This window comes from Ursus arctos, unplaced genomic scaffold, assembly GCF_023065955.2.
Source record: "Ursus arctos isolate Adak ecotype North America unplaced genomic scaffold, UrsArc2.0 scaffold_18, whole genome shotgun sequence".
Taxonomy (NCBI): Eukaryota; Metazoa; Chordata; class Mammalia; order Carnivora; family Ursidae; genus Ursus; species Ursus arctos.
The window spans coordinates 26,548,042-26,571,870 of NW_026622852.1; the positions used below are offsets into that span (position 1 = coordinate 26,548,042).

Consider the following 23,829-nt stretch of genomic DNA (forward strand, 5'->3'; position numbering starts at 1 on the left):
CGAGACCTGATTAATCTGCAACTCCCGACGCTTCTCATTTTTAACGTTTATTTACATATAACTATATGACTAATTCACCTAGCATAACTGAGAAAAGCACCTGTTTCACAAAACTAAAGTTACAGAAAACACTTTAACCTTTTAAGTACCAATACGGTACTATTTTAGGCAATCTTTTGTTTAATGTGGCCTGTTCCTGTATGGTAAACCATAATATAACCAACAATTTAACCTTTGTCTTGAAGAGTCTAATTATTATCAGTCATGGTGCTAAAAATAACATAGGACTTAGGTCCAGATATTGTCCCAGAACTTGCTTCCTCCAAAATCACTTCTGATGACAGCTTTCTTCTTCATTCATTTACATTTTCCTCATAAAGTTGAGGTAGAGGATTTGCATGTACATGACGTGTAGGCCAGCATTAAAATAATCTACTTTCTTCAAAATAAATTGCTATAAGGCCAAATAGTCTTCTCCAAAACAACCACATTACTCTCCAGAAAACAACAACAACAACAACAACATTGTTCATTGTTACTAGCAGCATACCAACTGGTCAAAAGCACTCAAATCATAGCCTATTAGAAGAGGGGGGGAAACAAAACGAACCAAACCAAAATAAAAGATGAAGAGTCAGACGCTTAGTGTTGACTCCTCCAAGTCTTCCTTTAAATTCAAGTCTGGGTACCTAAAAAACGAAAAGGTCAAATCCAAATTATCTAAAAATCCACATATTCTCACTGCTTCCATGATGGCAAATGTTAATCTCCTGGAAAGTAATCAAGTAGATTTTATTAACTTTTTGAACAGTCTGAATCAGTAACCTTTCATCTGATAAATTCTCAGATTATACTCCAATATGGGAATATTCCAAAATAAGGGAAAAGCCACGTGCACAAATATGTTCATCATAGTACAGTAATAGCAATAATTTAAAAAGGGAACTAGAAATAATCTAAATGTTTAACCAATAAATATTTGCTAAGTAAAATAATGGTAACACGCTTGGTGGACTATCGTGCAGCCTTAAACTCAAAAACTGGTACTACCTACTGAGGGAGGATCACTGCTGCTCAGCACTGGGACAATCATTTTCTAACACATACTAGTATTTCCATTCTTGAGTTAAGGCAAACAACAAACTGGGTTCATGTCCTTCTGGGAGCAACAGAACGAGGTTTGGTGAAAATAGCTGAAAGGCTTCACCATCCTTTCCCTAACCCCACAGTCCCATAAATTAATCAGAAGGGGTATGTGTGTACGTGCAACTCAAGAGGTCTCTACCATAACACCTTCTGAGAAGGTAGACATAAAGGTTAGAAAAAATAAGGGTTACAAATTATTTTAATGAAAGTTTTTTTCTTTCTGTTCCACATCCAGATTTGCCTGCACAAGGATTATTCTCCCAGCAAGGAAGTACATCAAAAATAATTTTATTTAGGCTGGTAACCACTTAGCACAATGCTCTAAAGTATCTCTTCAAGGTTGATCTCTAAGAATTACACAGATTTGGAAAGTATCTAGACCATGACCAGTTCAAATCAATCTGAAAAATTTATATACAAAAATATTTATGTATTTGAAAATATAAAGTGTGACTAGGCTCTTTACGATTCTTATTAAATTAAATTCATAATTGATTCAAATATTTATTACATGTCTACTATGTGCTAGACGCTATGAATACATGGGGAAAAAAGGAATTATTCTTGCCCTCAGAGACTCAAGTCTGATGAGGGGCAATTCAACAAGAACTATGAGGAATAAGGCCCTCTAACATTGAGGGAAGGTAAGGTGCTGAAATCCTTAAGAAAGGAACATGAAAAGAGGTAAGAACTGGGGAAAAGATGTAAGAGTTGGGGGGGAAATGAGACTGTGTAGATGGCCTCTTCCTCTATTTGCTCAAATTTCTCACTTGTTAATTTATTATACAGAATTAAAGCATTTGCTTCATCTCCTCCACAAAGGCAGTTACTTCAAGAATTTAACATTTGCTGAATGAATGAACTAGACCAAAACTACATTCAAATGTGCATTTACAATCTGTATACTCTCTCCAGAGAAAAATAAAGCAAGCTACGAGTTAACCAAAGCAGGAAAGTGAAAACACAGACCTGATATATGTGGTTAATAGGAAAATAACCAAAAACCTAGTAAGTAGACCCAGACACTACATAAAAACCAGCAAAGTGAATTAAAAAATGAAGGTGCCCTAAACAAAACTGGGGCAGCACAGAGAGAAACAGATGGACTACACCAGAAAACAACGATAATCTTGACCAGTAATCTTTCCACAGAGATCATTTTAGATTTTTATTCAAGGATTTCTCATCCATACTTCCCACCGACAACCTTGGAAAAAAGTAAAAATGAGCACAAATAAAGAGTCTGGCAATGTAACCAAAAGGTTCATCCAAAGCTGCTGGCAGAGAGACAATAGATCTACACTCCACATTATGATGCTAACAGGTTAAGTTATGCCTAACTATGCCATCGTATGTCCATCCTCCCTCAAAAGTCAGGTTCTCAATATTTACTCAGATTAATACTTGCAAACTTAGTTCAGCTATAAAAACAGGACGGGTACATAAACCTCAACAAGTACAGAAACAAACTACCTTCCAGAATCAGAGAAGATATCAGAGGTGGAGGGACCACAGACATCATTTAAATCCAACTTTCATATTTTGCAGATGAGGCCCTGTGGCCCATATGGCCAGTTTGTGGCAAAATTTATTTAACTATAGCCTTTAAAGTCCACCAAATCTCTTAAAAGATAAGTCTCACAGAAAATTATAGAAATCAACTTAAAATTGAACTCCCATAATGAACAGATTTAAGGTTTAATATGTTTTCAAAAAGAAATATTATTCCAATTAAGTTTACAAGCTAGCAAGAACTGGAGAAAGAAGTACGTGAAGAGATACAATTCTCATTTAAAATTCCAGCTAGTAATTTCATCTTCTGATTGCACGTATGTCCCAACTTCACTACAACTGACCTAACATCTATCTATATTTGGTCTTGTATTGTTACTTTTAAAGAAGTCTTATTTCTTCCTTTCCAGTATATTGTCTGAGGACAGTTAAAATTTTACTTTGAGCCCAACTGTCGTTAGATTTTTAGTAAGTTTTGATTTCACAAAAACTGTGCAAATGGATTTTTAATTTGAGCCTAGTGTTAACAGGGCTGCTTGCTGTTGAACGGAAGTAAATGTATTAACAATAGCACCTGTAACCGAGGCCAAACACGATCCCAAAAGGCCTGCAATTCTAAAGTAACAAACCGATTGTGTACGAGTTGCATACACTTAAATTTTCAAAGTTAAGTGCGCCACGTAAGAGAAGGCAATTCACATGATGCCAGCAATGACCTACGTTAAGTATTAATTTCTATTTATGGTGGAAGAATTAGCATACCCAACTTTCGTAGCACGAAGAAAAAACTATGTCTCTTACAGGTCCTACACACGGACACAAAAACTTTATTTTCTTTAGCTCTCAATAATTTGAAAAATTCCTGGTTCAAAACCAACCTCTCTCATTCTTCAGCTCTGAAAAGAAGAACTTCCATCCCCTGAGAACAAAACGCAGCCTGTCCAGAAACCCGCAGAGCAGAAGGACGCAAAAGGACCCTTCCGAACGGGTTCCGCGTTCTCCTGGGTGACATCATTTCACCTGCGCCTCTGCAAAACGGGAGGGACCGCGAGAGAAAGGCCATCTGCCAGGCGGCCGCGGGCCGGGGTCCCGCGGGCTGCACCCACACCTCCACGCCACCGCCACGGGAACAAAGAGCGCCCCGCCAAGCACCGGGCAACCACACCTCCTCCTGGTTGCCGGGAATGGCCCCGCAGGCTCCCAACGGCCTGCGGCTCGGCTCGGCTCGGCCCGTCCCGCCCTCAAGCGGGAACCAACGGCCGCTGCGGCCAGTACCTGCGAGGGGAGGCTCCGCCCTGCGGGGCTGCTCCCGCGGCTCCTTGCTGGGCCACCGCCTCCTATTGTGACCGCTCGCCCAGCCAGCAGCCAGCTCGCCAGCTCCGCCGTCCCCGGGCCTCCTCACCCCCGGAACCCGGGCTCCGACCGAGGCGCTGTCACGGCGCTTCCTTCCTCCCGGCACCATCACACGGGCCACGCTAGGAAACAGCTGCACGCTCAGAGCTTATAGAGTCGGCTAACGCCTCGGGGGCTCCATCCTCTCCGCCCCCGGGCCCTAACTGCCGGGGCCGCGGCACCGTCCCACCCCGCCGCACCCCGCCTCGGTGCTCGCGAACACGGCGTGCCGCGCCGGCGCACTACCCTCCGCTGCGCGCGCAGGCGACGCCCCGCGCCGCCAGGCCGCAAGATGCGCGAGCACGCGGCACTCCCACTTCACGGTTCGAGGTCGCCGCCCGCCTCCCCACCTCGTCCCCCACACAGGAACAAACCTAGCGAGCACAAAGCGCGAGACCACCAGACGCTCCGCCCCTTTCCCCCCTGGCTCAGCTCCGCGCACTGAGCCCCCTTTGTTTCCACCCCGCGGGGGAGGGGGCGGGGCGGGGCGGCGCTGCGCGCGTCCGGGCGCGCGACTGGGACTAGTTCCGGCAACAGAGTTCGTAGCACAGCGCCGCTGCGCAGCCCCGCTCCGGCCCGCCTCTCAACCCGGCGCGCCGTAAGGCCCCAGCTACTGAACGGGACCCTGGGGCCGGCAGTGTCTCCCAATTCGTATACCTCTTCTCTTCCTAAAGTATGGCTTCTGGGCCATGCCTCCCTCCTCCAAAACTCGGCAATCAAACAGTAACTAACCTCACTCAATTCATTATATAATATGTATTTATGTGGACCCAGAGGTGGAATTTTTATTGATGTAGAAGGAGGTGATTAGTCAAAGGTGTCTCCCAAAGAAGCAAGCAGGCTGGAACCCAACGTGTCCAACTCTAAGGCTTAATTAAACCTGACAGTTATTCAGACCGTGCTAAGGATGGGAAATGAGATGGGTACAAAGACCGCAGACGGCATGCAGCCTGTCCTGATCACGTTCGAGAGCTAAAAGGGAAGACAGACCATAAAAGCACAATAAATGCAAGGAAAAGACAGCTAAGTGGTATCTGAGGAAAGGTGGGCCATCAAGGGGGCATTATGCAAGAAGTGGACTTTACGCAGACAGGAAACTGGTTGATGCCATCAAGAATGGTAATCATATCTTAGGGTAGTCCAATCAGCAAAAAATTCAGGTTCTAGTTCTGGCATTACTTAAACCAGTCTCATTCCTGCTCTGGGCCTAGCTGCCTAGTGGAAAATTAAGGAATCAGAGTAAACTGATGTTTAAGGATCTTCTGAAAACGTATGAATTAACACTATGCGGTAATTATTTGTGTGCATTTGTCTCCCGTATCAGAGGACTGGCTCTCTGTTTTGGCCCTGTAACCCCAAGGTCCAAATACAGCCTGAAACACAACAGCAAGTGCTTAACAACTCTGAATCAAAGTTCCAGCAATAAATCACAAGCTTTACAATTCCTGGACAAAGAGAAGCTAAAATGATATAACCGGCGCTGATTCGATAAACACACCCCCTCCCCCAGCCCCACACCTCCATTATGTAGTCCTTTTATCTAGCTGACTCTTCCTCCCAAAGCGCTTTGTCTTCCACAGCAGCCAGTTTGTAGATGATTACATCCAAACTGTAAAGTGTTTTTTTTTTCATTTCATGACAGTCATAAATCCCAACCACTTTTAGATGCAACCAACGCAATGGGTTTCTAACTTGAGTCCCTCATAATTCATGTACTGCTGTAGATTCACTTAGCTTCCAGCAGAACCTCAGCTGCACAAGCTTCCTTACATAATCCAGACCACTCCGAAACCACTTTTCTTGTATACCTGGATATTAGCTATGTGATGAGAGGAGGAAAGGAAGAAAAAAACTGGGAAAGGGAAGGGAAATAACCATTTAAGAGCTCTCTAATCAAAAGAGCCAGATTCATCAAGTGCTGAATCTCAGCAGCAAAAATCTATTACAGTCCTTCAGGGTTTCCATCCCTTAAGCTTAATGTGAATCCCCTTGGGCCTCAGTCAATCCTCTGTGAGGCAAACTCCATGAAAAACCTTCTCAAATGGTTAAGATCTTAGCTCCCTGGGCTCTTAGGGCTTAACCCATTAAGTCCGCCTAGATGTAAACAATAATCCCATAACTCAAGGTTGGATAGTATGAAATCTGTATTGCAATTTCTTCTCTAATTGATTTTCTTCACCGGAAAATCTAGTATTTTGCTAATAAACACCCAACCAGTGAGATGGGCTTTAGCTGGGCCACTTTTGACAACCCAATGTGGCAAGTGGTAAATTATAACAGAATAGTTGCTCAACCTCAGTACACCTAAAATTTTATTTGGTGTCTGTTCAAAAAGGTGCAAAGCCTTGCTGGAGTGGTGTCCAATAAAACTTTCTATGATAGAAATGGTCAATATCCGCACCATCCAAAAGGAGGCCACATGTGGCTACTGAGCACTCAAAATGAGGCTAAGGCATCTAATGAATTGACCAGGATCAATTTAAATACCCACACATGGTTAGGGACAGCACAACACTTGTAGGCAAAGTAACTGACTATAGCAAGAGCTTTTTGAGACTTCTGACTCCAAGACTGCTCTTTAAAATCAATTTTCACAATAGAAGTAAAAACCGAATGACTACTAAAAGCTTCTTCCTGAGGTACCCAAGTAATTTAAGTGCCCTCACTTCTAAAATAAAAACATACCAATCACTGCTTACCAAATAGGAAAATATTAAAACTCTTTCAAATATGTCTGGTCACTGGGATTATCTACTGTGGTGCCCTACCATTCTAATACATGGGAATAACAGCTGAGGTTTTGATTGGGCTGAACTGGATCTGGGATGAATCTTTACAATACTGATCTTCAATCTATGAGCAAGATGTATCCTTCTATTTACCTGAGTCATCAACTTTTTTTCAATATTGCTTTATATTTTCTATACAAGTCTTACATATTTTTGTTCTTTGGTTTATTCCAGGTTTTAGATACAATTACTAATTCTAAAAATAGATATAATTATATACATGTATATTATATAATTATATAGCTATAATTATATAATTATTAATTCTAATAGTTTATCTTAATCTTTTTAAATTTTCTGTATATATAATCCTGTTGGCAGATAATAATGACCATTCAATTTCTTTCTTTCCAACACATTTTTCCCTTTTTTTGTCTTGTCTTACTGCATTGGCTAGGACTTCTAGCACAATGCTAAAACAGAAAAAATGAGAATGTGCACTTTTGTCTTATTCCCAAACTGGAAAACTCCCAACATTTCACCATTAGGTATGGTGTTTGCAATAGGTTTTTGCAGATCCCTTTAGCAATTAAGAGAGTTCTCTTTCACTTCTAAATTAAAAGTTTATCATAAAGGGATGTTTAATTTTATATCTTCCTGCATCTATTAAATAATCATAAAATTTTTCTGTTAATATGCGAGTTACATTGACTGGTTTTGGATGTTAAACCAATTTTGCATTCCTAATAAAATCCTGTTTTATCACCCTTATTATATATTGTTGGATTTGGTTTGCTAACATGTCGGTTAGGATTTTTACATCTGTGTTCTTAAATGAGAATAGCTGTTATTTTCCATTTTTTGTAATGTCTTTGTGAAGTTTTATTACAAAGATTATGCTAGCCTTAGAAATGAATCAGGGAGTGTTCTCTCTTTTTCTGCTCCCTAGAATAGTTTCTGTAAGAATGGTGTTATGCCTTCTTTAAACATTTGGCAGAATTTGCTGGTTAGCCAACCGAACTTAGAATTAAGTTTCTTTCCCTTATTTTTCAAAGATTTTATTTTTAAGTAATCGCTATACCCAATGTGGGGCTCAAACTCACAACCCCGAGATCAAGAGTCTCACGCTCCACCGACTGAGCCAGCCAAGTGCCCCTGTCTCTTCCTTATTTTTAACAAAGGGAAAACAACTATAATGTTAGGATAAACTTAAGGAAGATCTCATAATGAAATTCACAATCTGCTTCTAGAAAACTAACTTCCAATCTTGTGAATTTGAAGAGTTCTATGGCCGGAAATACATTTTTGAGCACACTGCATAAACAATAACCACAAATAAATTTTATGTAAGTGATAAACAGTCTGCCTAACAGTAAATATAAAATTTAGTTTGGTGCTCAATTTTGTATTTCTAAGACATCGCAGACTCTAAACATAATGACTATCTGAAGGACCTCTATGTAAGAGAGGTGACTGAGGCTATAGGCTTTCTTGTTCCTTTACACACACCTATCACACACAATTCCTTACAGTATTTACTTAATGTGTGTTTCCCCCATTAAACTGTAAGCCCCTCAAGAGCAGGTCCCATCTCTCCTTTGTTATCATGTATGAGAAGAATGCTGGCCGGTAGAGAATACACAAAAAAGGGAAGGGGCGGCATCTCTTATTTTAAAATGCTGAAACACATAATTGAAGAGCTGCAGATAAAGAATCACTTGTTCAGATGCTGAAGAACCACGCACATAGAGGAAAAATATCAGAGGGGGAAAAATGCTATACGCTTTTGTGGCCTGTCAAAAAAGGTGCTGGGTAGAGAATGATCCTCCTGCTGGGAGTCGGTGACCTTTATAATGAAGAGGCAGTTTCCCACTGTTAACACTGTCAGGAATAGGGTTGTGCCATCATATTCACTGCCAAGTCTCCTGATTGTAATGTCACTCCAACCCCAACCACTACTGCTGTTAGTGGTCTCTATTTTGTGTTCTAACATAGCATTAATCATTCTGCCATGTAAATACGTATTTACTTGAATCTTTTGCCCATTAGACGGTGAACTCCTTGAAGCCAAGGACTAAGTCTGATTCTCGCAAGGGTTCTAGTACACGGCAAGCACTCAATAGTTCAATTAATTATGGGATATTTCATAGCATTGGTAATTCCAACGTTTTTCTCAACAGAAAAATCCCAGGAAGAAAGGAGAGACAAAAGTAGAATGGGTAGTAAAAGAGAGGAACGAGGAGACAAAAGAGGACATTTCAAAATTTCCTAAAGCTAGCGCTGCTCACCCTCCTCCCTTAAAATTTCCCTCCTTTCCCCAAAACCAGCTAAAAGGATCCAAGAAGATGAAGCTACATAGTGGAAAGGTGTATTGGCCTAGCACTATTCAGGCTACACATTATCCAAAACCATGACAAGACTTGATCTAATGCAAAACATCAGCATAAGCACTTTTCACCCTTAAGTGTTACCACCTGTCTGACTGGAAAGGTTAATTATCAGCAGCTGCCAGCTACAGCTGCCAAAGACCTGAAAGGGGCAGCAAAGGTGCACCCAAACCCAAGTCCACTGAAAGCCTCCCCCAATATAGCCAGCTTTGGGATGGAGGAGTGGGCAGACTGCTGTTCCCATAGTATGGGTGAGAGATGCCGGGGACTGAACCATGACAGTTCTCAGGGCAGTGAAGGTGAGAAGGGGGTAAAAAGCAGAACCAGGTGAAAGGCCATCAGCCAGGAAAGAGTTCAAGACAGATGAGTAAATAAACCTGAGTGCCTAAGATAAGCTGAGCCAAAAACAGGAAAAACAGAAACCGAGATTGAACCAGAAATGGAGAGGCAAGGGTGAACCATAAAGCATGGACTGCACATCATGGCACATTCGATCTCTGGAGCAGGATAAGTGAGAAAGAGTGGACTCTGAGGCATGACCTGCCTTAATGCATACCCTCTGAAGCAGAGATCTTAAAGTCACCTTGCTCATTCTGTTCTGGCAAATAGGGCGCATCTTGGGAGCAATTCTAATTGCTATGACTCTCATTCTAAATTGATCCAGCTGCTCAATTTCAGGGCAAATCATATGCTAATACTATAGTTTTTAAAAATCCATTGGACAGCCCCAGGCAACGAAAAGAGTTAACCACATACAGATCTAACAAAAGCCTGTTATTTCATTTTTAGGGATAAACCATCTCTTATTTTTGACAAAGTATTATATTTAGTGGGTTTTTTCAGTGTTTTGATATTATAAAGATTCAATGAATACTCTCATACACACATACAGTTTGCCCTGCATTTAAAAAAATATCCATAGGAGCGTCTCGGTGGCTCAGGTCATGATCCCAGAGTCCTGGGATTGAGTCCTGCCATCAGGCTCCCTGCTCAGTAGGGAGTCTGCTTCTCCCTCTCTCTCCCCCTCTGTGCTTTCTCTCTCAAATAAATAAATAAATCTTTAAAAAAGAAAATATATCCATAAAGGTAAATTTCTAACAATGCAATTTCTGTTTCAAAGGGTCTTTGTTTTTTAATTTTGAGAAATGTTGCTAAATTGCCTCCTAAAAAGTTGAGCCAATTTTTACTCCACCCAACAGTAAATGCAAGTAGTTGGGAGTCAACTCTGGAGAGGAAACAGCAGTGTTTAAGGGCATCCCCTGAGGGAAAGACAGGCTAATTCTATCCTTGCAGTAGGCCAAGGACTAGGGAGAGAAGCCCAGAAAACAAAACCTGGGCCAGGATACTCTGAGAACAGCCATATTTCATACCCAGCTTTAAATTCTCTTTGTTTCAACTCCCTGTTAAATCCCTGACCCTTTACTACGGTCTTATTAAATGCGATAACCTAGGAAGTGGGCCCAGACTGGGGCCAAAGTGACACTAGTGAGAGGAGCAGCACTTAGAAAAGCCGGTGACCAACAGGTCCTGAGTCAAAGGGCTAGCTAGGAGGGCAGGCAGCCACCAGAAAAGATACCTATGGCATCCCAGAAACACCTGGAGAGGAAGGCCCGCTAAAACTGGTCAACTGCAACTAAAAGGAACGAGGACTCAAATCATTAAGAATTAGACACTAAAGTAAAATATGACCCCAAAAGCCACTAAACATGGACTATACTTACGTAAGTGCTTCAAGAAAATAAATAAATCCTAGTATAAGTACTGGTTAAGAAAGAGAAAAGCAGACAGACAACTAGCACCTTCACTCTGGAGAAGATAACGAAAAAGCAGTCGCCAAAAAGGGACATGGGAATGAGAGGGGTCTTAAATGGTCAAGATGCAAGGAACATGAGAATGTTCTCTAAGCAGATCAGAACACAGGACTATCTTGTAACTTTCACCATGTTTAATGGAAAACAGAATTTCCTGTAGGGAATGCTGGGGGAGCTCATGTGACTGCATAGTTGATGCCTTGCTCTGGATGATGCCCCTGGCTATTGAATTCTAACACGCTGCATTCATGAGGTGTGGCCAGCTCAATGAAAATGCCAGGGTTCTCTTGGTAGCTTCCACTGATGACATACATTTAAGACACTGACTAAGCAGGGTGCTTTTGTACAGACATTGTGATACATGGCACATCCCTATAAACCCTGTACCCTCGGGTCCAAGCCACATTCAAGAGGCCTTTTCCAAACTTTAAGTTAAAGAAGAAAGTGTGTTACCTGAGCAGATTCACACAAAACAGAAATGATCACCTTAAATAAAAACCCTTAAAGCAGGACAACTCTTTATAGAGCAAATATAAAATTTAAGCTCCCACAGAAGTTTATTTATCTCTCCTCTGCTTACTTGTTCCTGTTATGACAGTGTCTTATAAATAAAAACAAATTAAATTTAGAAAGAAATGATATTTCATAAGCCAAGATAAGAATGCCACGTAACAATAATCTCAAAATACCTAACATTACAATGTATTCCTAATCACCTCAGATATTCCACAATAAGGCAAAGAGAGAACCTATTTAAAAACACACTGCATCATATAATACCATAAAGCTCAGAAAGCATAATGTAAAATTTAAAAACTTTAAGAAAATGTAGGGAAATATCTGAAGATATTCTGGAGACAGATTTCCTAGAAGTAAAAGCAATAAAATACATTTCAAAGGACCACCAACAGACTTGCTCCCAAAATAATTTTAAATTTCTGAACAGGAAAAAAAGTCACTAAAAATTAAAAGCTGGGCATTTTTTTGCAAATATGACAGAAGATTTAAAAAGTGATAGGAAAATAGGAATATCCTACAAGAAGAGAAACTTATGCAAAAGACCAATTTTTAAAAAGCTGTAAGTGACTAAGGAACAAATGATGTATAGAGAGCTATACAACCTCAGTGGTAATCACAGAAATACTCATTAAAACAATTAGAAACCACTTTTCATCAATCATTCACAAAGTAACTTGACATTATGGATGCTATTCAATGTGAAAAGGAAGCAAGACAGGCATTCTCATAGGGAAGCATAAACTGATGCATATGTGTGAAAAAATATACAAAAAAGACAAAGGCTGAAAAAAAAATGTTCATATCCTTTGATTCAATTCTACTCTGGCAATCCAGGCTCAAGAAATACATCACTCAAAACTTATTCCATAGCTACAATAATCAAAACACTGTGGTACCAGCATAAGGGCAGATACATAGATCAATTGAATAGAATAGAGAGCCCAGAAATAAGCCCTTGCATATATGGTCAAATGACCCCCAAAGTGTCAAAAGGGTCCCAAGACAATTCAATAGGAAAAGAACACTCTTTTCAGCAATGGTGTTGGGAAACTAGATATCCATATGCAAAACAATGAAGACAGACCCTTACCTTACCCTATCACACAAAAATTAACTCAAACGAATGAAAGATCTGAACTTAGGAACTAAAACTATAGAACTTTTAGGGTAAAAACACAAGGGGAGGGGTGCCTGGGAGGTGCAGTTGTTAAGCGTCTGCCTTCGGCTCAGGGCGTGATCCCGGCGTTATGGGATCAAGCCCCACATCAGGCTCCTAGGCTATGAGCCTGCTTCTTCCTCTCCCACTCCCCCTGCTTGTGTTCCCTCTCTCGCTGGCTGTCTCTCTCTCTGTCTAATAAATAAATAAAATCTTAAAAAAAAAAACAAAAACACAGGGGAAAACCTTCATGAGACTGGGTTTGGCAATAATTTCTTGGACATGACACCAAAGCGCAGGCAACAAGAGAAAAAGATTAATTGGAATTCCCTCAAAATAAAAACTTAAAAAAAAAAAAGATTATTTCAGAGAGAGAGGCAGTGAGCAAGCAAGGAGGGGGAAGGGTACAGGGAGAGAATCCCCAAGTTGACTCCCTGCTGAGCACGGAGCCTGAGGCAGGGCTCAATCCCATCACCCATGGGATCATTACTTGAGCCAAAACCAAGTGTCAGATGCTTAATCGACTGAGCCACCAAGGTGCCCCCAAAATAAGAACTTCTGTGCAAAGGACACAACCAACAGAGTAAAAAGGAAACCTCTGGAATGGGAGAAAGTATTTGCAAATCACCTGTCTGATAAGGAGTTATACCCAGAATACATAAAGAACTCCTATAATCAAACAAAAACCAAACTTGATTTAAAAATGGGCAGAGGCTGGGCCACCTGGGTGGCTCAGTCGGTTGAACATCTGACTCTTAATTTCGGCTCAGGTCACGATCTCAGGGTCATGGGATCAAACCTAGCATCAGGCTCCATACTGGGCATGGAGCCTGCTTAAGATTCTCTCTCCCTCTGCCCCCCCCAACCAACTTACACGTGTGCGCACTCTCTCTAGAAAGAGGAGGGGGGGACAAAGGTCTTGAATAGACATTTCTCCAAAGAAGATAAATGACCAATAAGCACATGAAAAGATGCTCAGTATCACTATATCAGTAAGGCAATGCAAATCAAAATCATAATGAGATACGACCTCACACCCAATAGGATGGCTACTATTAAAAACAATAACAACAGAAAATAACAAGTGTTGGCAAGGATGTGAAATACAAAATGGTGCAGCCACTTTGGAAAACAGTATTAGCAGTTCCACAATTCCACTTCTGGGTATATTCCCAAAAGAACTGAAAGCAGAGTTTCTAAGAGATATTTGTACATCTATGTTCCTAGCAGCATATTCACAAGAGCCAAAACGTGGAAGCAACCCAAGTGTCCATCCACGGATGAACGAATAGACAAAATGTGTTATATACATACAACGGAATGTTATTCAGCCTTTAAAAGGAAAGAAATTCCAACATTCATGCTACAACATGAACAGACCTTGACAACACTAAGTGAAATACGCCAGTCGCAAAAAGACAAATATGGGGCGCCTGGGTGGCTCAGCTGGTTGAGCGTGGAGCTCTTGGTTTCAGCTCAGGTGGTGATCTCAGGGTTGTGAGGGGAGTCTGCTTGCGATTCTCTTCCTCTGCCCCACCCCCTGTGCATGTTCCCATTCTCCCTCAAATGAATAAATCTTAATGAAATACAAATATTTTGTGACTCCATTTATATGAGGTACACAGAGCACTCAAATTCATAGAGACAGAAAGTTGAATGGTAGTTGCCAGGGGCTGTTTAGGAGAGAACAAGGAGTTAGTACTTAATGCATATACAGTATCCATTTTGCAAGATAAAAGAGCTCTGGAGTTTGGTTGCACAGCAATGTGAATGTACTTAACACTACTGAACTGTACCAGACCTAAAATGATTAAGAAGGTAAATTCTAAATTAGGTATATTTTACCACAGTTAGAAAAAAATCTTACCACAGCAGCAAAAGGGATGTTTAAAAATATAAATGAGACCATGTCATTCCTTTGCTTTAAAACCTTCCAAAGGCTTCCTGTAACAGACAGAACGAAAACTAAACTTCCCCTGGCTTACTAAGTTCTACATGACCTGCCCTGTGCCTACCTCTTCAACCTCATCTCATACCACTTCTACCCTCATCCACCTTGCTTGTGCACATCAGCCTTCCTTCTGTTTGGGCAATCTTTCTAGCCTCAGGGCCTTTGCACTAGCCCTTTCCTCTCCCTGTGATGTTTCTCTCATGGCCCAGATTTTCACAACTTGTTCCTCCCTATCATTCAGACCATAGCTTAAGTGTCACCTTTTTTTTTTTTTAAGATTTTATTTATTCAAGAGAGATCGAGAGAGCACACATACACATGAGTAAGGGGAGGGGCAGAGGGAGAAGCAGACTCCCCGCTGAGCAGGGAGCCCGACTGGAACTCCATCCCAGGACCCTGAGATGATGACCTGACCTGAAGGCAGACGGTTAACCAAACGAGCCATACAGGTGTCCCAAGTGTCACCTTCTTAAAGGCCTTCCCTAACACCTAGAGTAGCCAACTGCCCAACTACTTGTACAGCACTCACGAGTATCTGATTATTTACTGATTTACATATACAGTTCATTTTCTGCCCTTCTCACAAAAAATAAACACCAGAAGAACAAGGACCTTCCTTGTTAGTCTTTCCACCACTCTATCCTGGGGACTCAACAGTGCCTGGCACATAGTAGGGACTTAATAAATATTTGCTGTATGAATAAATGCATAATAGCTTTTTAAAATGACCTAAAGCTCTACAATTAAAGACAGGTTAAATAAATTACCATGTATCCTTATGGTAGAACATTATGCAGCCATTTTAACTGATGTTCAAGTACATATAGTATGCAGATTATATTTCCCAAGATGACCATACATAGTAAGTTCTCCCACCCTTCATTCTCTTCTTCTTACGTTGACATTACTCCCCAGTGGTGAGACTGAGGTTCCCTCCTCTTGAACTTGGGCAGCTCTGTGACTGTGCTAGAAGTGATGCTTTGTGACTTCTGAAGTTAGGTCATAAAAGGCCATACAACATCTGTCTGGTCCTGTTGGAGCAGTCACTCTTGCAATCAAACTGCCATGCTATGAAGAAGCCCCCACTACATTTGGGTGCTTGCGCCAAAGGTCCCAGTTGAAGTCCCAGCTGACAACCAGCATCAACCATCAAACATGTGATTGAAGACTTCAAGATGACTCCAGCCTCAGCCACAATTTGACTGCAACCATATGAGAAAACTCTAAGCAAGAGCCACCTACCTGAGCATAAGAAACCCCAGAATCATGAGAGATACAAGTGCTCTACACCAATGAATTTTGGGGTAATTGATTACACAGCCACAGATAAGCAGAGCAACTTAGTTTTATTTTCACCATGAAGAGAATGCAAAGAGAGTGAGTTTTCTTATGACACAGTCTGTCTCTGTGTACTGTTCTTGCCCTTGTGCTTAAATAAATAAATAAATAAAATCTCCGAGAATGATAAAAAAGACCTTTAACTGAGTTTTTTTTTTTTTTTTTTTTTTACTGACCATAAGATTTGGAATGGCCAATAAGCATACAAAAAAGTGCTCAGCATACTTAAGTCATTAGAGAAATGCAAATTAAAACATATGTCCCTTATGGACAACAACTGAGATGTCCCACTACAACAGCTATAATTTGAAAGACAACCAAAGAGTGTCGGATGTAAACATGGGGATGTGAAGGAAGTGGGACCTTCATGCATGTGTTGGAATGCAAAATGGTGCAGCCACTTTGCAAAACAGTTTGGCAGATCTTCAAAATGTTAAAAACATACCATGTGACCAACTAAACAAAAACAAATTTACACAAAAATGTTCCTGACAATGTTATTCATAATAACCAAAGTATGGAAACATACCTATCAACTGGTGAATGGATAAACAAAATGTGTCAGATGCACGCAATGGAATATTATTCACCCATAAAAAGGAATGGAGAGTGATTCAGGCTACACCATAGACAAACCTGGAGATCATTACGCTAAGTGAGAGAAGCCAGACACAAAGGCCACATATAATGTGATTCCATTTATAAATCGGCAGAAGAGGCAAATCCATTAAGACATAAAGATTAGTGGTTGCCAGGAGCTGGGGGAAGGAATAGTGGAGAGTGACTGCTAACAGGTATGGGTTTTTGAGTGAGGAATGTTAAAATTGTTCTAAAATTAGATGGTGGGGATAGTTCTACAACTCTGAATATACTAATAACCACCACTTACAAAGATGAAAAATATTTTACACAAATATAACTTCAATTAATCTTGTTAATACTAAATTCCAACTGTTACTTCTAGGTAGAGGGGTTAAAAGTAGTGCTACATATCTTTTTATAATCAACATGTAACTTTTTTTAAAAATTAAAAAATGTAAAAGATCAAGATTAAAAGAAAGTATACAGTCATGAAAGAAAAACCAGTAACACATTTCCTACCTTCCCTAAAAGTAGTCTGCATGGCATTACCTGTACACAAACCAGACTGATGTCTTCTTCTCTGACAAATGGCTAGCAAAAGGAAGTTTTGTCCAGAACTCTGAGTAGCCACTCACATACATGCCAATTTTGAAAGAATTCTCCCATTTCCCTCTCTCAAGTGACCAGCCTTCCTGGAAGTGTTCCAGGCCACTCTGGGAAAGTGTACCACTGAGGCTACACATTAATTCATCTTGGGACGCCTGGGTGGCTCAGTCGGTTAAGTGTCTGCCTTTGGCTCAGGCCATGATCCCAGGACAAGTCCCGCATCCGGCTCCTTACTCAGGGGGAGCCTGCTCCTCCCTCTGCCTGCTTGTGCGCTCTCCCCCTCTCTCTCGGTCTCTCTGACAAAAAATAAAACCTTTTTAAAAAAATTTTTATTCATCTCACCCCTGGTTCCATCCCTAGTCACACATAGTTTAGTTAGATTGAGGCCACTTTTAAGAAAAATCACCTTTGGTTCCCAGATCTGAGAAATGGATCATGTCTGAAAGCTAAATGAGGATACTAAGCAAGGCATAAACATGTGTTTTGACAGTTTCCACAATCAGAATACCTAAGCAATTATTTTGCATGACTTGTACAGGGGACAGAAGATCTGGTCTAGACCCAGCACTACAGAGTGACTCCTGAACAAGTCATTTCTACCAGTGGGGTCACAGCTTCCAAGTTTATTTTAAAAAGAGGGCTAAATTGGCTGTGCCCTATAATCCCTTCAATTCTCAAAGTGAGAGAATGTATTGTGAGTGTATATGTGTGCATACGCACATTCAAGTGGTATGTATCAGGTAGCAGTTTCATTTTTGGTTTTGCTTGCAAAACCAATACCGATTTGTTACAGAACGAAGTCAGCAGCTGTTGCAGACATAAAGATCTGATTTTTAAACATGCTATCTACTGTTTTCCTCCCCAGAAAAATGCCTGATGATCCTATAGAAAGTTGCAATCTGTACTATCCAACTCTTGGTGGTTCTCATCTCACTTATTCTGCTCTATATTTTCTTTAATCCACTGCACTTATTCTAACATATTCCATTATTTATGTATTAACAGTTTATTTTTATTGTCTGCCTTGCCAGCTAGACTGTACACTTGAAAAAACAGCAATCTTTGTTTTGTATTCTGATACATTTCCTAAGTGCTTAGACACATAGATGCCAATCAATACATTTGACTGAATCAGTTGAATAAATTATAAATACATAGTCAAGAGACGAATCCATTCTCTCCATTTCCCCTCTGGGAAAATAACCATAAGTATACACATGGCAAGCAGGAGAGAGGGAAGAGCAGTTTCTCACAATTCTTTGAGAACTGGGCAGATCAAGTGACAAAAGCTCTTAAGTTCTCTTCCCTCTCCCCACGTATTTCAGGAAAAAAATGCCATCTCCTAAAACAACAAAATTGGTCATACAAAGATTCAGAAATTAGGAGCAAAAACATTTTAAAGTAGATGGCAAGTTTTTGGCATAGGTGGAGAGAAATCTCATCTCCAGACCCTTGAACCTGGAGACAGAACAGAGCACAGTTCGGCATGACCCCGACAAACGAACAAATAGAGAAAAGCATATCATACTTAGCAGGGGAAAGACCTTCACCCAAAAACATCTTCACAATTACAAAGCACAAATGTATGCAATATTACTGGCCTAAAGTGATTCTGCCTTTCCCTCTATCATCACTCTTTCACTTTCAAATGCTCATTTCTACAACCTGTGGTATACTGAATTTTATAGAGCCAACTATAGAGTCTAGCAGTCTCAGTGGCTTGCTTCTAAAATAAGTTAAAAGTTAAATCCAGGACTCTGGATTACTGTAATAATAAAAGAGACTCTGGAATGCTAAAAGCATGCCACTCTCTCTGTAAACAGACTGAAATCTGTCTGAGCAAAGCTCACAAAGACAGAGATCAACACACAGAACAAAGAAAGCCATTTGGAAAATCCCAATGACCAACCACCTTCTTGATCTAGCTCCAACAGGATGAGGGAGGAGGATCTTGATTAAAACAGCAGAGAAAAAGATCACTTGGATTGGTCTGCCTGGGAAAACTACCAAGGGAGTGATACATTCCTGCATGTAAGACACAGGAAATGGGAGGGAAGCCACTGGAAACTGATGATGGAAAAGACTAAATTTAAGCCCATCCAACATCAGCAGCCAGATGTTCCAAACACCAAACCCACATTAGTAATTACTCCAAGGGCTGGGCCATCAAGGGTGCTGATGAGTACTGGAAAGCCCCCAAGACGAGATTTCTTTAGAGAAGAAGCAAAACACCTAAATGAAACAGAACTACCAACAGTTTGGACCTGATTTTAAAAACAAACAAAAAAACAGGCCCAAAGCAGGTTTCTTTGGCATGAAACAGACAGGTTCTGTTCTCAATCCTCACCATTAAATTGGGCTTTGGATACAGAGAAAAAAACTAAGTATGAGAAGAAACCATAATCTAACACAATCAACTACAAAAACCAAATCAAAATGGCTAAGAGATTTCAAACTAGAAACAGACACAAATTGTTGAGATAATTAGCAGTGTTGGGAGCACCTGTTCATACACTAAGATAATGCTCTCACTCTGTGCAAGAAAAGAGGAAGCCAAGTGACGGGGATGAGGGTAAAAAAATGAAGAGTTTATCAAGAGTCCAGCCCACCTCCTGAAAATTATCCTCAAGTGTTCTGGAACAGTCTAATAATCTGACACATAAACCAGGAAGGCCCTCTGGATCTCAACATTGTGCACACCCTCCTGGCCCTATGTCCACAGTTATGCAAATGAACCCAACAGTATAAGGGCAACATGCATTTTCACCATGATAGACATCAACACAGACCTCACCTTGTCACTGTCATCATGACAAATGTGGTCGTGATGGATGGACTGGCACTGAAAAGAAGCACCAACACTACCTACAAGAGAAAGGGAGGAAAAGTTAAGATGCAGTAAGTCCTTACATTTAAACTGTTTTTCCAATTAAAGGTGCTTTTATATCTATTATCCCATCTAACACTAAACAATAGTCAGAAGTAGGCTGGATAGGGATTATTATTCATGCAGTTTAATTAAGCAAAACAAAACACAGAGATGCTGACTTGCACAAAGTAGCAGTCAGTGAAGTGGCGGGTCTAAAACTAGAAGCTCGTTGTTCAAACCCCCTATTCACCATTTTCTACTTTACTGAGCAGCTCAGCTTTCAAAGGCCACCTAAATAAGCCTAACAGCTTTCAATAAGGAAAAACTATTTAGAAAAAATATATATACCCCTCTTCAGACTACACACACTTTCTTTGAGAAAAAAGATGACCCTATAAATTCTTAGCATACAGATAATACAATGTAATACACAATCATGGGGCACACCTGGGTAGCTCAGTCAGGGAAGCATGCTACTCTTGATCATGGGGTTGTGGTTGTGACTTTGAGTCCCATGTTGGGTGTATAGAGGATTTAAAAATAAAATCTTAAAAAAAAAGTTTAATACATAATCATATAAGATTACGAATAAGTTATGGCTTTAAAAGTATATATTTTAATATACATGTTTATTAATCTGAAGAACTATCTCCTAATAATAACTGCTCTTAATAGCGACATTTCTAACTAATAGGAAAACAAGTGATTATGCAATAAATGATCCAAACAACTGATTCGTCATTTGGAAAAGTTTTGGTTCCTATGTCACACCATACAGAAAATGGTGGCTCAAAGATAAAAGTACATTTTTAAAAAATGAGGTCAGTTTTAAAAGAAAATGCAGACTAAAAAAAAAAAAAAAAGAAAGAAAGAAAATGCAGACTTATAATCTTGGAGTAAGAAAAGCCTTTTAAAAGATAACTAAAACAAAAACTATAAATAAAAAGCCAGCAGGCATGACTGTCTACCTAAGGTGAGCAAAACCCCTTCTCCTCATGTATGAGAATGTGACTTAGGGATAATCCCTATTAACCTGATTAAAACAACATGCAACCTATACATTACTTGGCAACATTGCTTATGACAGAAATTGCCAAACAAGTAAGCTGCATCTGGACTGGAAGTACGATAAACACTTCGTAGGAAGCCATGTTTCTGAGCTTCTCTTGGTCTGGTGACATATAATTAGGCATGTCCCTTGCAGAGGATCCTGGAAACTATGCCTATGGAGTTCTCTGCAGCACCAAATGTAGATAACATTTCTTTGAACTTAAGTTGTCAGAAGAGCACTTCGGAAAATATGAACTACTACATGGATGGCTGCAAGGACTCCCAATATCTTTTTTTTTTTTAAGATTTTTTTCTTTTTAAGGTAATCTCTATACCCAGCGTGGGGCTTGAACTCAAAATGCCAAGATCAAGAGTCACATGCTCTACCGACTGAGCCAGCCAGGTGCTCCAGGACTCTCACTATCTTACTTATAGTTTCTGTCCTAAATCCTTCTGAATAAAGTGCTGCCAAGTGAGACCTATGGCAGTTTTACCAGTCTGAAGACAAATGTTTAGCTGAACCTAAAACATCCCACTGCCATCTACCATATTCTGTAAAATTCACCATGCCATTGATTCAGATGTCTGACTATTCCATGTGCAACTGAAAATGCTACCAACTAAACTTTGACACTTTCTTAATATTAAACATTTTTATTTCATACTTATTGAAATAACTTTTTTAGATTTGTTTAAAGGTAGATTTTTATGATATTTTATGCACTGATAAAAAGAATAATGTAGGAATGGCTAAGATCAAAAACTCAAGAAATAACAACTATTGGTGAGGATGTGGGAAAAAAGGAACCCTCGTGCACTGTTGGTAGGAATGCAAGTTGGTACAGTCACTGTGGAAAACAGTATGGGGGTTCCTCAAAAAATTAAAAATAGGGGCACCTGGGCGGCTCAGTTGGTTAAGTGTCTGCCTTCAGCTCAGGTCATGATCTCAGGGTCCTGGAACTGAGCCCCGTGTTGGGTACCCTGCTTGGCAGGGAGTCTGCTTCTCCCTCTCCCTCTGCCCTTTCCCCTGGCTTGTGTTCTCTCTCTCAAATAAATAAAATCTTTAAAATAAATAAACAAACAGATATCCACAAATAAAACAAAAACAAAAAACACCCAGGCATTGACTTTACATCTTTCACAGAAATTACTCAAGATGGATCATAGACCTAAATGTAAAACACAAAGCTATAAAACTTACAGAAGATAACAAAGGAAGAAATCTAAGAGACCTTGGGTTTGACAATAAGTTTTTAGGTACAACACCAAAAGCATAATCCATGAAAGAAAAAAATTGATAAAATGGACTTTATTAAAATTAAAAACTTCTGCTCTGTGAAAGACGTTCAAAGAATTAAAAAAAAAAAAGCCACAAACTGGTAGAAAATATTTGCAAAATGCGTTATCTGATAAAGGACTGGTATCCAGAAGTATTCTAAGAACTCAAAACTCAACACTAAGAAAACATACAACCCAATTTTAAAATGGGCATGGTTTCTCTTTGACCTTTGGCCCCAAATATCAGAACTCACTCCTTTGCCACTAAGAGAAGGGCCCTTTGCCACTGGAAGACAATGCAGAAGCAGCCAAGAAGTGAAAGAATGCACAAAACCACCAGATTCCCTCTCTAGCTGTCCCTGCCCCAGAAGACAAAGGATGTAGACAGAGTGCTCACACTTGATTCCTGAAGCATAAAATGCAGGTCTTAAAACAGCTTTGGATAAGCTAATAAGAAAAAGAAGTATACAGCAGCAAAAGAAGAAACGAGGAGGCAAATTTTTGAAACTTGAAAGAATCTAGTACAGAACAAGCCAAACATACTACATTGGATGACGGTATCTACAATGAGTGTTCTGTTTTTTCTTTCAAATACATTTTATAAAATTACTATTCTGGCTCAAGAACCTGCCCTGGCACCCACAGGCAGAGAAGGTGCCAGGGGGCCAAAGTAACAGTATGCTTCCAGGTAGACAAGGCTTGTTCTTCCACCTGGTGGCCCATGCAATGGTCTGCTCACACCAGCATTACAGTTCTCTAGGTTCTTAACTTGGGACCCAAGACTTAGATGGGAATAAAATTTTATCTTTATTATCATTAAATTAATATTAAATAAAAAATGTATTCTCTTATTAATATAGCAACAAACCACATTAGTATTGAGAGTATTTGTGGTGACTCCGACACTAATAAAAATCACATAGATTTTCACATAGTAGTTGTTGCAGGTATACTGAAATGTCACACATATCACTACTTTGAGGTTTTGGGGTTTTTTTTTTCCCCACACATATCACTATTTTGAATTTATGAGAGCTATTAGGAAAACTGTTAAAATATGTCATTTAATGCATTAATAAAGAAGCAAATGTACTTTTATTACAAATTAGTTTTTACTGTTTTGATAACTACATTCCAGCATAATTGATTTTCTTTGTAATCTCATGTATTTTATTTTATGCAATTAAAAATATTCTCCTGGAAAGGGGCCTAATAAACCTCACCTGAATACCAAAGCAGTCCAAGACACACACCAAAAATAGTTACAAATCCTACTTTAGCCAGCAAAAGATGCTGGGCCCAGGAGAACAAACCACATCCGGAGCTTTTAAGGGAAAAAAAACATGCAACATCCTGAGGAGAGTCAGAAAAGTGTGGAAAACTGAGGGAAGAGACCAGAAATGAAGATAAGGGGCACCTGGGTGGCTCAGTCAGTTGAGCATCTGACTCTTGGTTTCAGCTCAGGTCATGATCTCAGGATTGTGGGATCAAGCCCCTCATCAG

General features: G+C 40.1%; 1 protein-coding gene across 14 annotated transcripts in view; it reads right to left on the reverse strand.

Moving 5' to 3' along the window:
* Positions 1-23,829, reverse strand: part of RNF38 (ring finger protein 38) — a 129,203-nt gene that overhangs the window by 45,396 nt on the left and 59,978 nt on the right. For 5 of the 14 annotated variants that reach the window (XM_057313595.1, XM_057313594.1, XM_057313593.1 and 2 more), the window contains exon 2: positions 19,924-19,994. Coding sequence is in view for 5 of the 14 variants with exons in the window: in XM_057313598.1 (XP_057169581.1) it covers positions 3,537-3,545 (9 nt within the window). In the remaining 9 variants the exon portion in view is untranslated. The other 9 variants (XM_057313599.1, XM_057313601.1, XM_057313600.1 and 6 more) reach the window with 4 other exon arrangements.